This window comes from Poromitra crassiceps, assembly GCF_964638095.1.
Source record: "Poromitra crassiceps genome assembly, chromosome: 2".
Taxonomy (NCBI): domain Eukaryota; kingdom Metazoa; phylum Chordata; class Actinopteri; order Beryciformes; family Melamphaidae; genus Poromitra; species Poromitra crassiceps.
This window is the reverse complement of record NC_139624.1, coordinates 39,436,686-39,452,183: the sequence shown is the minus strand read 5'-3', so window position 1 is coordinate 39,452,183 and position 15,498 is coordinate 39,436,686. Positions and strand designations below refer to the sequence as shown.

Sequence of the window (15,498 nt, the reverse complement as noted above, 5' to 3'; positions counted from 1 at the left end):
CAATCTCATGTACAGTCAAACACACTGACAACCTCCCTTGCCCTCTCTCTCTCTCTCTCTCTCTCTCACACACACACACACACACACACTTGAGTTTTCATCTGGTTAGCTGCAGTGCCGTTATGACAAGCCTCTCCCGGTCAACCCCCTCACACAATGACAAGTCGAGGGAGACTTTTGATTGTAAAGCTGGGGCCTCCTCACCGTTCGCCATGCAGTATTCATACAGCGTGGCACGGTGACTGAGAGATCTCACTCAGGACTCGGAATCCACAGCTCAGCCCACTGCACTCCAATGATGGCAGGCATAGAGAGAATACAACGAGACGCCATGAGAACAGAGAGCAGACAGGAGTAGAGGAAGAACAAGAACAATGGGGTCAGAGTAAAACACGAAGGGAGTTGGAGAAGACAGCTTTTTGGGGTGTTGGGAGTTTGACTGCTCATGTCTGGGTGGCACTGTGGCAGTGTGTTTGATCTTCATTGCTGTTAATGAGAGAGGCACAACGTGCAGGACAAGTCCCATTCTTCCCTATCCACTCTAATAGCTTGTACGTGGCTTGACATCCAATCTCAGCAGGGAAGGTCCAGAGAGAAGGTCCAGAGAGAACGCCAAAACACTGAAGCTACCATTACTCGCCTTGTTTTTCACACACTCTCCATCCGAAATCCTCTTTCTCAATTTATTTATTTTCTCTCCTGTGCTGATATCAAAAGAGAGGCAGCTCACCTACAACAACCCACAACCTGTCAAAAAGCTGCCATCACATTCACACCACGCTTACCAGATCACCAACTGGGCCAAATAAGATACACACACACACACACACACACACACACACACACACACACACACACACACACACACACACACACACACACACACACTCTTTCTCTCTCTCTCTCACTCCCACGGAGACAGATTCACAGCCAGGCAGACACACGGGCTTGTGCCAAAACACCAGACTTGCACCACCTGTCATTCATCTTAATGCAAGTGTCATATACCAACACTCTAGAGCAGTGCTTCTCAAAGTGGAGTCCAGGGACCCCCAGGTCCTTGAGGGGGTTCCAGGCATCCTCAGCAAAAAGATAAATAATGTATTTTCACTATGATTCCATCCATAAGGAACACAATAACAGAATGTATGACTATTTTGGTCATGGCTTTTAGGGCTGTCCCCGAATACATACAGTCGGTCTGTGTGGGAATGCCCACAAAGTGTTACTACGGCTGGCGTGCGAGTGGGGTAAAAAAAACATATATCTCAATGGGCTGACTCACTAAAGGACGGTGCTGCAGCTCTACACTACAGTATGAGCTGCAGCTCTACACTACAGGATGAGGGATTCTAAAGCAGGTACATAGATGTCTACGGTGGCTGCCTGGTGACATCAAGATATTTTTATTATTGCGTGGCCATGCATTAGTATCTCATGGCCATGAGATACTACGACTTACCCACGACTTACTAAGTTGTGGCCATGACTTACTAATGCGTGGCCACGAGATAATTAATATCTCGTTCCCACGCCTTACTTATCTCGTGGCCACGCATTAGTAAGTCGTGGCCACGACTTAGTTATCTCGTTCCCACGCATTAGTATCTTGTGGCCATGAGATACTAATGTGTGGCCACGCAATAATAAAAAATATCTTGATGTCACCAGGCAGCCACCGTAATGTGCGTTCAGATGTGCGTTCAGATGTGCGTTTACTGCGGTGGTTGAATCCCCGACCCTGTCTGCCTGGGCTGGGCTAGCAGCTAAATGCTAACTATGCTGAATGGGGAGAACAGGGGGATTTACCCCACCCTGACCACACCCCCAGCCAGCTACCCCAGCGTCTATGACGAGACAATGACTGCATCTATACCATTTTTGGGCTTCAAGCTTGGAGGGGGGCACAGGGCATAGTAACATAGTAACAACGAGAGGTGAGGAGACAAATCACACTTCAAGCATTTTCCTTTTTATTGAAACGAAAATGGATACAAAATGTACAATAAGCACATCAAATAAATTACAGCCATAGCCCATTAAAAATAAGCTTGCTCATGTGTGCCGTAGGCCATTGTGGCTGCATGGTCAAACTGTTGCAGTTTTAGTGCTGGTATAAGTCATGTTAGATGAGAACTGTGAGGCACAAACTATCACTAGGGTTAAATGTCCTTGTCTGAGAGAATAAGTAACAATAATTAATGTTGATGCACAATGAATAATGTTGAATTACTATTTAAAAATAAATGTATGAAAAAAAACAAAGCATTCAAATACAGATTTGGACATTGATTATCAATGATTGAAGCTTCGAAGCATTTGGGTCAGCCCTACTGGGTTTCATACAATTTCTGTAATAAATAAAACGTCTATAAAAGCTCAAATCTTATCAGATGGGGGACACTGGGGCAAAATCTTATCAAATGGGGGTCTGTGGTCTAAATTGTGTTAGTTTAGGGATCTTTGACATGAAAAAGTTTGAGAACCACTGCTCTAGAATATTACCTGAATGGATCCAAGTGTATTTGTAACTCGTTCTTGGTTTTTATTTTAACCTGCACGGGGGCCCAAATGGGTGGTAGCAGGTAAGCTGTCCATCACAGAAAACTATGGTAAATTCACTCAAGTGTACTGTTGACATAAGTATACTAAGTTGACTCCCGTAATCAGTTGAACGTTCAGTGTGACAGACAAACCCTGTCCATTTAGTCCTCCGTGTAAAACAGATGCTAGAAATCGTTCACAAGAACACATTTTCATGGAGAGAGACACACACAGGCACAAACCTCCTACACAGCATTCTCGCAGCTCTCTGCTACTGTCTGCCAGTGTCCATGACCACTGGCACTGCCCACCAAACTGGGTAGCATGGCATCTGTCTGGCATATGGGAGCTCTGTAGGGTCATCCAGACAAGCACACCGTCACCCGCCGCCTTCTGCCACACTACCCCCCCCCCTAAACACCCTGTCTTCTTTTCCTTATCGCTCAATCCCTTATCTTCTTTCACTTCCTCCCCTTTCTTCTCTGCGCTATCCTCCTCCGCTCTCCCTCTCTTCCTCACCCAGTGGCACTGTAGGAACTTGCTTATTTGCTTATCTCTCCTCTGCTGTTCGGAACGTCCTTTCTTTTCCTGTGACCCTGACGATCCTGCGTCATACCTCTTGTGCATGCTCCTCTGTCACCCCCCCGCCGCCCTGCCTTTAACCAAACACTTGTGATCCGCAAAAAGAAAGCTTCCTTCCCCCGCACCACTTGAAGTCATCTCCACATATGAGTTTGTGCCTCTGTTTGCATTCTGAATGAGCCATTATGCCTCTCTACTGGAGCCAATAGAAAATGTCTGAAAGAAGCATCCGGTGCAGGATACGGGGAGCTTTTCAAAATCTGAAGCCAATCATCATCGGGGTTCAGCTGCTCGCTGATTGGCTGTTGTGTGACACTGCGCTGAAGTGAGCTGAGCAGCACAGGATGAGGACGAGCCAGGAAAGGCACCCTACCAACCAGGGTACAAAGAGGCTCACCGCCATCGCCCCCTTATGGCAGCCTATAATCTGTGTGTATTGTACTCTACTTCCCCTGATTTAGTCTCTTTTGTGGAATATATCTGTATGGGGCTGCATGAGATTGTATTTGAATGCAGACTCTTGTATTTACTGTAGATGCACACTCTTAAGAGCTTAGAATTCAGCAAAGGCAAAGTATAGATATAGATATATAGATATGTTGTTGAAATGCACTTTTAGTGTTTCCTTCAGTGTACAGTAGGTGGAATCTTCCTAGGTTTCCGACTTTCCTCATCTCACAAATGGACAGTTCTTCTCCCTTTCTGCTCATTTTTGCTAGATCCATTTTGGTCAGAAATGGTACCCATGTGTTCCACAACATTTCCAGCTCCAGCGCTCTGGGCCCAATCGCCAAGGAAAGCCAGCAGGGCAGGGGAAGCTGTTAGGGGCATTCAGAGCAGCACAAATGGCATCGCTGGCCTTTTGTGTCTGTGAAATGTCCTCGGCTGGGAGATGTCCCATATGGTGACATCTGCCTGATGGGACCAAGATGCCATGTCCCAGTGCCTTCCAAAAACTCCCTCCTTTAGTTGGCTTTGATGGATGACTTCTGCAGCACCTGCAGTTTCCCTAGCGACACACTCACACGTGCACTCACGCAAACACACACAGATTAGCTGTACAATCCTTTGTGGTGCTGTGTAGCTACAGTATCTTTATGGTGCTGTGTAGCTACAGTATCTTTGTGGTGCTGTGTAGCTACAGTATCTTTGTGCTGCTGTGTAGTTACAGTATCTTTGTGCTGCTGTGTAGCTACAGTATCTTTGTGGTGCTGTGTAGCTACAGTATCTTTATGGTGCTGTGTAGCTACAGTATCTTTGTGGTGCTGTGTAGCTACAGTATCTTTGTGCTGCTGTGTAGTTACAGTATCTTTGTGCTGCTGTGTAGCTACAGTATCTTTGTGCTGCTGTGTAGCTACAGTATCTTTGTGCTGCTGTGTAGTTACAGTATCTTTGTGCTGCTGTGTAGCTACAGTATCTTTATGGTGCTGTGTAGCTACAGTATCTTTGTGGTGCTGTGTAGCTACAGTATCTTTGTGCTGCTGTGTAGCTACAGTATCTTTGTGCTGCTGTGTAGCTACAGTATCTTTGTGCTGCTGTGTAGCTACAGTATCTTTGTGGTGCTGTGTAGCTACAGTATCTTTGTGGTGCTGTGTAGCTACAGTATCTTTGTGCTGCTGTGTAGTTACAGTATCTTTGTGCTGCTGTGTAGCTACAGTATCTTTGTGCTGCTGTGTAGCTACAGTATCTTTGTGCTGCTGTGTAGTTACAGTATCTTTGTGCTGCTGTGTAGCTACAGTATCTTTGTGGTGCTGTGTAGCTACAGTATCTTTGTGGTGCTGTGTAGCTACAGTATCTTTATGGTGCTGTGTAGCTACAGTATCTTTGTGGTGCTGTGTAGCTACAGTATCTTTGTGCTGCTGTGTAGTTACAGTATCTTTGTGCTGCTGTGTAGCTACAGTATCTTTGTGCTGCTGTGTAGCTACAGTATCTTTGTGCTGCTGTGTAGTTACAGTATCTTTGTGCTGCTGTGTAGCTACAGTATCTTTGTGGTGCTGTGTAGCTACAGTATCTTTGTGGTGCTGTGTAGCTACAGTATCTTTGTGCTGCTGTGTAGCTACAGTATCTTTGTGGTGCTGTGTAGCTACAGTATCTTTGTGCTGCTGTGTAGTTACAGTATCTTTGTGCTGCTGTGTAGCTACAGTATCTTTGTGCTGCTGTGTAGCTACAGTATCTTTGTGCTGCTGTGTAGCTACAGTATCTTTGTGCTGCTGTGTAGTTACAGTATCTTTGTGCTGCTGTGTAGCTACAGTATCTTTATGGTGCTGTGTAGCTACAGTATCTTTGTGGTGCTGTGTAGCTACAGTATCTTTGTGCTGCTGTGTAGCTACAGTATCTTTGTGCTGCTGTGTAGCTACAGTATCTTTGTGCTGCTGTGTAGCTACAGTATCTTTGTGGTGCTGTGTAGCTACAGTATCTTTGTGCTGCTGTGTAGCTACAGTATCTTTGTGCTGCTGTGTAGCTACAGTATCTTTGTGGTGCTGTGTAGCTACAGTATCTTTGTGCTGCTGTGTAGCTACAGTATCTTTGTGGTGCTGTGTAGCTACAGTATCTTTGTGGTGCTGTGTAGTTACAGTATCTTTGTGCTGCTGTGTAGCTACAGTATCTTTGTGGTGCTGTGTAGCTACAGTATCTTTGTGGTGCTGTGTAGCTACAGTATCTTTGTGGTGCTGTGTAGCTACAGTATCTTTATGCTGCTGTGTAGCTACAGTATCTTTGTGGTGCTGTGTAGCTACAGTATCTTTGTGGTGCTGTGTAGCTACAGTATCTTTGTGGTGCTGTGTAGCTACAGTATCTTTGTGGTGCTGTGTAGCTACAGTATCTTTGTGGTGCTGTGTAGCTACAGTATCTTTGTGGTGCTGTGTAGCTACAGTATCTTTGTGGTGCTGTGTAGCTACAGTATCTTTGTGGTGCTGTGTAGCTACAGTATCTTTGTGCTGCTGTGTAGCTACAGTATCTTTGTGGTGCTGTGTAGCTACAGTATCTTTGTGGTGCTGTGTAGCTACAGTATCTTTGTGCTGCTGTGTAGCTACAGTATCTTTGTGCTGCTGTGTAGCTACAGTATCTTTGTGGTGCTGTGTAGCTACAGTATCTTTGTGGTGCTGTGTAGCTACAGTATCTTTGTGCTGCTGTGTAGTTACAGTATCTTTGTGCTGCTGTGTAGCTACAGTATCTTTGTGCTGCTGTGTAGCTACAGTATCTTTGTGGTGCTGTGTAGCTACAGTATCTTTGTGGTGCTGTGTAGCTACAGTATCTTTGTGCTGCTGTGTAGCTACAGTATCTTTGTACTGCTGTGTAGCTACAGTATCTTTGTGGTGCTGTGTAGCTACAGTATCTTTGTGGTGCTGTGTAGCTACAGTATCTTTGTGGTGCTGTGTAGCTACAGTATCTTTGTGCTGCTGTGTAGCTACAGTATCTTTGTGCTGCTGTGTAGCTACAGTATCTTTGTGCTGCTGTGTAGCTACAGTATCTTTGTGCTGCTGTGTAGCTACAGTATCTTTGTGCTGCTGTGTAGCTACAGTATCTTTGTGCTGCTGTGTAGCTACAGTATCTTTGTGCTGCTGTGTAGCTACAGTATATTTGTGCCGCTGTGTAGCTACAGTATATTTGTGCTGCTGTGTACTGTAGCTACAGTATCAAATCAGCCTATGTACACCAGTTAGCTAAGCAATTAAACCCCATCCATGCTCCACAGTTTTAACATCTGGCATCCTTGTTCTGTGTGTGTGTGTGTGTGTGTGTGTGTGTGTGTGTGTGTGTGTGTGTGTGTGCAAAAGCCCGCTCATCTGCTCCGCCTCCTATAATAAGCTACATTATAATACACAATTGTATCCAGTGCTAGAAAACAATGCCTCTCTTCTGCATTCTCTCCACCTCTCTGTCTCCTTCCAAGTGTTTTTCATTGTCCTTCATTCGTCTGACACAGGCACACTAATTTTCCCTCTGTGCTAGTCCCTCTAATCAAAACCCAACTAACCTCACTCACTCTCAACACGGGCATGCATGCACACACACACACACACACACACACACACACACACACACTCATGCACACACACACACACACACACACACACACACAGACACACACACACACACACACACACTATCACACACACACACACACACACACACACACACACTCATGCACTTATCTACAAACTTTGAGAACAGCTCCATTCACAGAGTCTGTAGTTAGAGCTTTCTATACATGCACACACACTGTAGCAAGATAACAAAGTAGTGCCTTGGTCTCTGTCTTTCTCCTCCCTCTCTCTCTCTCTCTCTCTCTCTCTGCCCTATGACTCATCACTGGTTCAGTCACTGAGGCTAAATGGCCGCTCTAGCAGAAGCAGTCAATATGCTCAACGCTGCACATTGGCTTTCTCCTCTCTTTCTCTCCCCTACTCCCTCGTTCTTTTATAACCTCTCTCACTTTGTGCAGCCCTCTCTGTCCTGAGTGTCCACACCATGTCTGATCCTTTGTGTCCTGCAATACAAACAATTGCGTCCAGACGACCACACACACACACACACACACACACACACACATATGCATCAGAGGTTTTTGTGGTTCCAACATGTGAACTGCATGGTGTTGGCAAAGAGCCAGTGTATTCAAAATTCCCCAGATGTAAAAAAAATGTGGTGATTCTTGGGGTGGGAGAGCCAAAGACCAGTACCACACAAAGAGTATTATGCTTTTCATGGCTTTCTTTGTTGCATTGACGCCAATGCAGAAGTCCTAAATACTGCACTTCCTTGAATGGCCTCTTCGCGCTGGCTGCAAAAGCAAGTCAGTCCCATTCACCCCCATGTTAAAATGCCCGAGTTTACAGCATAAATAAACATCTTTACAGCCTGTTTAAAAAAACGGTTTTGGTCTGTATAGTTAAGTTAATTTCACCTTTCATGACAACTGTACGAGGGGGGGATTTTTAAACTCCCCCACCATCTACTTTACTCTAAACTCACCCGTTTAGAGTCAAATTGATTATAAAAAAGCCTATGCTTGACAGGTTGCATGTCCAGTGATGGCGCAGCTCGCCGATCACGGACCAATAGCTTGCGGCTCTGTAGGAAAGCCCTGGTCTCGCACGAGCTGCGGGAGAACCAAAATGCCAAGCTACAGACTTCAAATCAGGAGTCCACAACCCAATGGGTGACATCACACGCACTCTGTCCATCTCTTATAGTATAACAGGGATCATGTCCATCAGCCACACCTGAAAAGAAAGCGAAGAGGACGACTTCCATTCCTTCAGAATGAGTCTTTTGGCGACAGTTGTCCCCAGTGTCAGATTGTTGCACAGCTGTAGGGAGGTTGAGAGAGGACTCCCGAGCAGCCGAAGATGGCGAATTCTGCCTCCGACTGTAGGGTTATTTTGTAGGCCTTGGAGTACCAGTCAAATATTTTGGCCCAGAATCCCGTTACTCTGTCCATCTCTGGCACACACTCGTATCATAAATGGCACAAATACACCAATTTAGATTTGCTATATGGCACACACACTCCTCTCCTCAAACAGTGGATCAAACCTCTTACATGCCATGTATACAAGTGCCTCCAGCTTACAATAGAGTTGTGGTTTCTCTACTTGAAGCACAGGTAGGGCTCGGGGCTCACCCCCGTTTAGCTTATAGCCTCCTTAAGGCATCCTGTGGATGCACTTGATTATAAATGGCTTGCACACACCAGTGTGACGCTGGCCCCGGGCTAGCGGCCACAAGGTATGAGAGCCTCTCATCTTGAGTGGCTGCTGTTAGCAGTGAGCTGTGGCAGGGAGCGCACGCTGTGGATATAACCATGACCCCCAAAGAGCCAGCTGTACTGTACTATTTCCTGCACGCTCTGTATAGGTTGTTTGCGTGTTTCTCAGTTCCACGTGTGTTCCCCCCCGCAGCGATGTCACCACCGCTCTGCGTCTATGGGCGCTCGACAAGAACACAGTGTTCTTTACATCCCACGTCGCTGGGTGGGTGTGTAGACTGTGTAAGTGCCCTTCTGAAGAAGAAGACACAAAGAAAGACAACTCCATGTAAGCAGGTGAAGATGTGTCTCTCAGGGAAGAGCGGGAAGAAAGGACACATCGATTCACCTTAATCCTTTCCAATCCTCCCTGTGACGCAGCGATGCCATATGCTAATGTCTGTCTGTCTCTCTCTCTGCCCTAGGTGACAGAGTACCTGAACGGTCAAGAGTCTGCCAAGAGTGCCAGGGTAAGTTGCTTCATCCCATCCACCCAGTTATCTCTCTCTTTCTTTCTGCCTTTTTGTCTGACACCCCCCCCCCCCCAACCCCCACCCCCTCACACTTCCCAAACATGTTTTGTCTGTCTCTGTGAAATGGGGGATTTAAAGCATCCAATGAATATGAATTGTTCTAAGAAATCTAATGTTGCCAAAACAAGAATACATTACAACACTAATTACTTTCTACACAAACTACCACAAAGAAGTGTCTTTCCTGTTTGTCTCTCTCTCTCTCTCTCTCTCTCCCCCTTTCTCTCTCACTCGCTCTCTCTCAAGATGTGGCACATTTCATTGGCAGTCACCAGTGTCCTATATGGATGTCTGCCCACAGTCTGTGCAGCCCATACTGTGAAAATGGGGGTGGGGGATAGATGCTATGCGGGTAGAGAGGAGGGGAGGGGGGGACCGGAGGCAGCACATGTCACACTGGACTGTCCTTTTCCAGGACCCAGTTCACTTTGACGCGAAGCAGCTTTTACAGCATCCAATGAAACCAGCGACATTTGAACCCGCTAAACCCGCTGACCAATCACACATCTGCTTGCATTACTGTTGGCCATCCCAAAATGTCATCAGACATATAAGCGTTCGCCATGCACTTTCGAAAACAGTTAATAATAGTAACATTTAAAGTTAAAAAAAAAATGAAATTGAAAGCAAAAGGTGAGAAATGTAAAAGCAAGGCAACATGAAAGTAAACGATAAAAAAGAGAGATCAAATAAGTGATTAAAGACCATGACATAAAAGCAAGCTTGTAAAAGTGTGTTCTGGGAGGTAATTTAAAAGATGATAGAGGTGTAGCCAACCTAAAGCTCCCCGGCAGCTCCTTCCAAAGTCCAGGAGCCCTGACGGCAAAAGCCCACTCGCCTCTTGTTCTTATAGTCATAGATTTTGATGGCGAAGTGTCGGTTTGCAAACATCTCAGGTGCCTTTCACAAGAAAACCCCCTGCAGCTAATTTTTTATTTTTATTTTGTATTTATGTAAATGTCAAGCATGGTGGCTCTGACTCCTGCCAATAACCAGCCAAAGGCTCACCCCGCTGATCTCTGCTGAATTATCCCGTGACCTTGCAGCACGCCCAAAAGCTCAGCCCTGTCAGCGGCGGAATTGACTCTAATGAGAATCTGAGTTGCTGCCATGTTTTTGGGGCGTTTGCGGGGCGGAGGGGGGAAAAGAAAGGCAACAGAAGGGAAACGGCGATACGTAGCGTCGGCGTTCACTCATTCGTCCTAACGACTAGCGCTAATTAGCCGAGTCACTAATTAGCTGTGAATCACAGAATTAGCAGCTGAGCACACATGCCTTGCAAGAGCCAGGAAGAAAGGTCGGCCTGTGTCTGTCACTCCCACACACACAGACACACACCCCTCCCACTGCATACTGTATGTACATTTTTTTCTCCGTCACAGATAAATGAGACCTATTCCATACGAACACCACTCCAAACCGCATGCGTGCACGCACACACACACACACACGTGCGCGTGCACACACACACACACACACCTACACACACGCGTGTGCACACACACACACACACACACACACACATGCACAGTGCCCATCACCGTGTAACAGAGGCGACATTTAGCTGGGAAAGGCAGGCGATGGTTTATGAGGCGATGCTGTAATGGAATAGGAGCAGTAATAGACTGGGTGCTGTTTGAGGCACTGTGGCCCTCCAGCGCAGTGGGCAAGCACAAAGAGGCAGATTAAATGATGATGATGATGATGGCGCCTTTGCACTCGCCTGTGACGGTAGTGATCTCTATCGGAGCAGCTTTCTGTCTCACCCCCCCCCCCTTCTCTCCCTCCCCCCCTCTCTCTTTCTCTCTCTCTCGACCATTGAACATGTAATGTGCTAGAGAGGTTATTGAAGTCCCATTCAAAGCGATCGGGAATGTGACTGCATTTTACGGTTATTTGTTTCATTACGGGCAATAAAATCTCTCTCCATCTCCCCATCAGCTCAACATTTGGCGCTACGGAGACTTCCGCGCGGACGATGCCGATGAGTTTGGCTACAGCCGCTAAAATAAATTTGGAAGAAAAGGAGAAAAAAAACACCCATGACCATCCAACCAACACCATTCCAAAGACCAACATGGAAGACGAGAGATGCATTTGATGGAAGACAAAGCAAAATAATGACCGGAAACTAAACAAGACTAAACGACAAGCATTGACACTCTTCCTTTTTTATTGAACATTTCATCCCTCCAGTCCTGTCTTTTTCTTCTCTTCTGCTCATCCCTTTTTTCCTCCGGGCTAGCCCTTTTTAACTCCAAAAAGACCATGCCACCAATGCTTACACCAGTGACTTTCCATTCATAATTATGTTCCTATGGGCCACTGCCAGCTCAAGCAGCCTGCACTATTGCCAATCTGTGTTAATTGCCATGTTACCTTTTCAGCAGACTTCCTGTTTGACTGACATCACAATGATCCCTTTCCAGCCAATCATGCTCTTTGCTCTCTGACACCCTAGGTAGGCCAATCCCTGCTTTCCTTTGTACAGGAAGGGACTGAGTATTTTGGGGGAGAACATTTGGATTTTTGCAAACAAGAAATGCTTCCCTAATGAATGACATGTAAATGTGAGGATATGTTGAAAAGTGTAAATGGAGTTTATTTTAGAGAAATAGGTGGAGCCACACAGAAGAAAAACAACAAAAATCACAAAAAAAGGATGAATTTATTTTTGTCTTCAATGTATATCTGTGTGATAATGACATTTGCCGATGTTTCTGTAGGGAGTGTTTTGTCGTTTATTCTCTATATCACTCTCTTTTATGACCAGAAAATATGGACGCCTTGATATGGCATTTATCATCATCTCTCTTTCTCTTTCTGTAATGTTTACATTCTAATGGTTATGATCTTGTCTTTGGCAGTCTCTCTCTCTTCTCTCTGTCTCTGTATGCCATAGCAGAAACAGTGTTTGAATTTGTTTCCGTATAATGGACCTTTGCATTGTATTAAAAATCTGCTGAATAAAAATGAGCAAAGTATGAGTATGTTTTTGTTTTCATTGGATTTATATATCTCTGTATGAGTTAAAGCAACACCTAACTTTAATGAATCTATGGCCTAATTTGAAGTAAGGAAAGGAGAGAAGACTCCAATTGACAGTTTTTGATACAAGGGCTGGCTGAATTGAATATGAATCCTACCCATAATTTGCGTCTCAATGTTTGATTTTAAACAGTGTTGAAATTGAAGAAATCTAATGCACTGTAATTGATTACTTCAAATACAAAATGCTCCGGTGAAGGTCATTGACTGAAAGATTAGCAATTTTGTCAATGAATATGAAATTTGCAATGGAGATGGTGAGCGGACTTCCATTTTTTTTTTTTTTTTTTTTATTTAGCAATTTAGATTTTTTAGAACACAGAAAAACAAACCAAAAACAAACACAGATACAGTAAAAGAAAAGAAAGAAAAAACATACATACACTAGTACCACCAGTTACAGCTTGTAAATATACATAAATTATGCTTGCAAACATATATACATATATACAAATGAGTGGGATCCCACGCGAGGGAGGAAGACCGGCCGGGCGAGTCACCCATCACCCCTAACCTCGTCAAGGTAGGCCAGAAACGGGTCCCAAATAGTTTGAAATCTCCCAGGTGAGTTGGTCCTCAAGAACCTGAGTCTCTCCATTCGTATGATGGAGATCATGTCCGCCAACCACAACTGAAAACAGGGTGGAGTGGGGGACTTCCATTTCTGCAGAATGAGTTTCTTGGCAACAATTGTCCCCTGTGACAGAGACTGCTGCACAGCTGTAGGGAAGTTCAGAGAGGACTCCGAGCAGCCGAAGATGGCGAGTTCTGCCTCCGGCTGAAGGGTTATTTTGTAGGCCTTAGAGTACCAATCAAATATTTTGGCCCAAAATCCGGTCAGTAAAGGGCACGACCAAAAGGCATGAGACAGAGTGCCCTCCGACACCCGACACCTGTCACACAGTGGTGAGACAGACGAGTAAATCTTGTGCAATTTCTGCTTCGAATAGTGAAGACGGTGAGTAACTTTAAATTGGATCAGCTGGTGTCTACTATTAACTGAAGCGGACTTCCATTTTGAACTATTCGCCAACTTCTGCAGAAGGGCAACCATCTACATGTGGTGTCGCTAGAGTATAGGATTTTCAGCCATGTCTGAAATGTATTGTGTTGTGCTCATGTAATCTTAAAGCCAACAAACGGGGACAAAAAATGTGGATCTGCCTTTGGATTATGCTACTAGAAAACCACACTTTGTGCAGTAGAAACATATTTAGCCACTGGTTTGTCTTGTGTTCCACAGAGAAGATGTATGCCAGTGGCACTGAATGATAGAGACAGAGTGCGGTAGGCAGCAAAGATATTTTAAGTCTTTAGAAGCACTGTTTGAAGTCTCTGGCAGCAGATCTGATGGAAGTTCAATCGTAACATCGCCGCTGACCAAAACAGTCAGGAATGTTTCCTTTCAAAGTTGCCACCGCTGAGTATTGTTGTGCTCAGCTAAGTGGTCTATCTGCAGTGTGTGGTCTCTGTCAGGCAGCAGATATTGTTGTGCTAAGCTACAGTAGGTACTCAAAGCGCTTCACATTTTGAGGGGGGGTGACTCAACTCATCCACCACTGATGTTTAGCACCCGCACGGCAGCCAGTTTGCACCAGAACGCTCACCGCACATCAGCTATCATGATGGAGATTTGAGGACTGAATGTGCCAATTAAGTAACTATGGATAGGTGGCCATGATTGAAGGAAGGCCTGTGTGGGAAATTAGCCAGGGCACCGGGGTGACACCCCTACTCTTACGAAGAGTGCCGATGGGATCTTAAATGACCACAGAGAGTCAGGACCTCGGTTTAACATCTCATCTTAAGGACAGTGCTCACTCACAGGACAGAGTCCCTGTCTCTGCTCTGGGGCATTGGGGAGATTATTCATGACACCAGAGGGAAGAGCACCTCCTACTGGTCCGCCAACACCACTTCCAGCACCAGTCTCCCATCCAAGGAGTATCCACAGGCAGACCTGCTGCTTAGCTTCCCCAGGAAAGCCAGTAATATAATGCAGGAGCCACTGGTGCTGACAAGCCTAATAGCGTGTAAATAGCAGTAAGCTAGTTTTGACTTGTCAGTTAAACCATTTTTGCAGCTACCCATCAGTGGCATGGTTAAAAAAAAAGATTAGGCCTTTAATGAAGCGCTCATAAACATTTAATATGGCCTGCTATATAAATAAATGCTCCGTTCCACATATTAAGTGACCGTTAAACTTGGTATCCAGTGCTTTGACAAATCTGACATAAAGCACTCCATTCCCTCCTCATCTTGTGGCCCTGTGTGTTTACAATACACAATGTGTTTTGTCCTAAAAGAGGGTTTAAACCTGGCTTCATAAAACCACTTAAGCTAGAAGGAGCTTGAAGAGGCTACAGCTGAGTGTGGAGGACAGATCATACCAATACAGCAACACTATAGTATGCTGGGCTATTCAGCATACAGTACTGTATGAAGTACTTTACACGTCAAGGTCACCTTGACTGAAGACATTCCCATATACATTATGTATGGGGCATGGTAACCTTGGGGAAAACATACTGTCACCATCCATGTCTAGTTATGTCTGACCTGAGTGCTGGAGATGAGGGTGAAGCATATGCTTTATTTACATTAGTGCCATATAGCAGATGCTCTCATCCACAATGGAAATCCAGGAGTGAAGTACAGTGAATGACAAGCTCAATGTGTGAAGTACTATCTCCAGAAATAGATGTGTGAAAACACTCTGTATATTATATTCTGTGGTATTTGTCTTATGTCTTTTCACATGCCAGAATAGTTTACTGTATTCATCCGCTGATAAATGGTATAGATGTACTGTAGTGCTGGTGAGCAAAGGGGTTCCCCCCGACGACAACAAAAAACGTGCGGTGGTTTTCAAGCACGTGTACGAGGAAGCACGAGCACGAAGGAGACTAGACAATACTGCACAATGTTGTGTATAGAGGGAGGACTTCAGGGCTTCACGACTGTTTTTCTACTCTGCTCACTCAATAACTCAAGAAGAAAGATAACTGAAAGACACAACTGAGTTTGCGAGAGCAAAGAAAT

At 45.2% G+C, this 15,498-nt stretch overlaps 1 protein-coding gene across 1 annotated transcript in view; it reads left to right on the top strand.

Annotated features, from left to right (window-relative positions):
- snd1 (staphylococcal nuclease and tudor domain containing 1) overlaps positions 1–12,395 on the top strand; it is a 400,387-nt gene extending 387,992 nt beyond the window's left edge. Inside the window, exons 23-24 of the mRNA XM_083657501.1 lie at positions 9,301–9,345; positions 11,350–12,395. Coding sequence (XP_083513627.1) covers positions 9,301–9,345; positions 11,350–11,415 — 111 coding nt within the window. The 3' untranslated portion in view covers positions 11,416–12,395. The remainder of the gene's footprint in view (positions 1–9,300; positions 9,346–11,349) is intronic.
- Positions 12,396–15,498: the final 3,103 nt, after the last annotated feature.